The following is a 1280-nucleotide window of genomic DNA, read 5'->3' on the forward strand; positions in this document are numbered from 1 at the left end:
TTCAATTTGCCCCTGATTTCTGGCCACCTGAAGCCTGGGACTTGGTTTCCCCATTCCCTTTGCCCCTCTCCTCCAGGAAGCCTGCCTGGGTGGTCTCACAGTCTAGGCATGGATCTTCTGCTCCTTCCAGCTCAATTAACTATTCTCTGCTTGGGATTCCTGCCTCTTTAGCTGGTCTGGGAGCTCCTGGAAGGCAGAGCCCAGGTCTCCTGATCTCTGTCTATCCCCCATCCTCACAAGCAAGTGGTGCTCAGGGCTGCACACTCAGGAGGCTGGTCCTAATATTACTCAGTGTAATGTCCAGTGCCCAGGACTGCCCCAAATCTGTTATGGGCTCAGATCTTTTAAATTCACATGCCATTTCTCATCTGCCCTTCTGTTCCCTTCTCACCTGACCTGTGTGACCAGCATCAGTGTCCCCAAGTCACATTGAAGGAGGCAGTGGCTCCCAGAGGGCCAGCACTTGCCCAAGGTCACAGAGGCAGAGCCTTGGATTCAGTCTGGAGCTTCACCCCTACCCTTTCCAGTTCCTCTGAGGCTCCCTGGGGTCCCTGACAGGGGCTAGGCAGGAGTTCCAGGGTCCTTCTGTTCCCCCAACCCCCACCCCTACTTCGTACCTTTGGGCAAAGTAAAGATAAACTTGTTCCTGGTGAGGGCGAGGCTCTGGCCAGGACCCTGCTGCTCAATGACATCAGTGACAGCGGAGCAGGCAGGGAGGGGTTCCCCATCATTCACTTGCAACTGCACCCCAGCCCCGGAGCCGGCCTGCAAGGGGTTCTCAGCTGACAGCCATAGGGCATATCTGCCCTCCTTGTGAAACCCCACGCTCAAGACTTCAAACTCCAGGTCCAGTGTCTTCTCCTCAGCCTTCAGCCTCTGGCTCAGCAGGGATGCAGAGACCCAGGGTTCGGGCCCCCTGAAGGCCATGGCCACTGTCAGAAACTAACCCCAAGGGTGGGCACTGCCCCCTCCCACCCACAGTCCCAGCCTGGGCCCAAGTCTGAAAGCCTACAGGCTGGGTGCTCAGGGCCAAACCCCACCCCTCTCTGTTTGTTTGAGGAGAAACCAGGTAACAAGTCAGGAAGCTGGGCCTGACCCAGGGAACAAAGGCAGCCACTGATCCCTCCTTATTAGTATTTGTTCATTCAACAAATACTTATTGAGCACCTACCGTGTGCCAGACACTGTTTTAGGCATTCTGAATATGGCAGCGAACCAAAGATTTCTGTCCTCCTGAAGCTTATATTCTAGTGGGGGAAGTGTATGGAGACAGACAAAAA

At 55.1% G+C, this 1280-nt stretch overlaps 1 protein-coding gene across 1 annotated transcript in view; it reads right to left on the reverse strand.

Annotated features, from left to right (window-relative positions):
* CCDC33 (coiled-coil domain containing 33) overlaps positions 1 to 927 on the reverse strand; it is a 114107-nt gene extending 113180 nt beyond the window's left edge. Inside the window, exon 1 of the mRNA XM_008569651.1 lies at positions 618 to 927. Within this exon, the coding sequence (XP_008567873.1) occupies positions 618 to 927 (310 nt within the window). The remainder of the gene's footprint in view (positions 1 to 617) is intronic.
* Between the last annotated feature and the right edge of the window lie 353 nt (positions 928 to 1280).

This window comes from Galeopterus variegatus, unplaced genomic scaffold (genome assembly GCF_000696425.1).
Source record: "Galeopterus variegatus unplaced genomic scaffold, G_variegatus-3.0.2 Scaffold522, whole genome shotgun sequence".
NCBI lineage: Eukaryota > Metazoa > Chordata > Mammalia > Dermoptera > Cynocephalidae > Galeopterus > Galeopterus variegatus.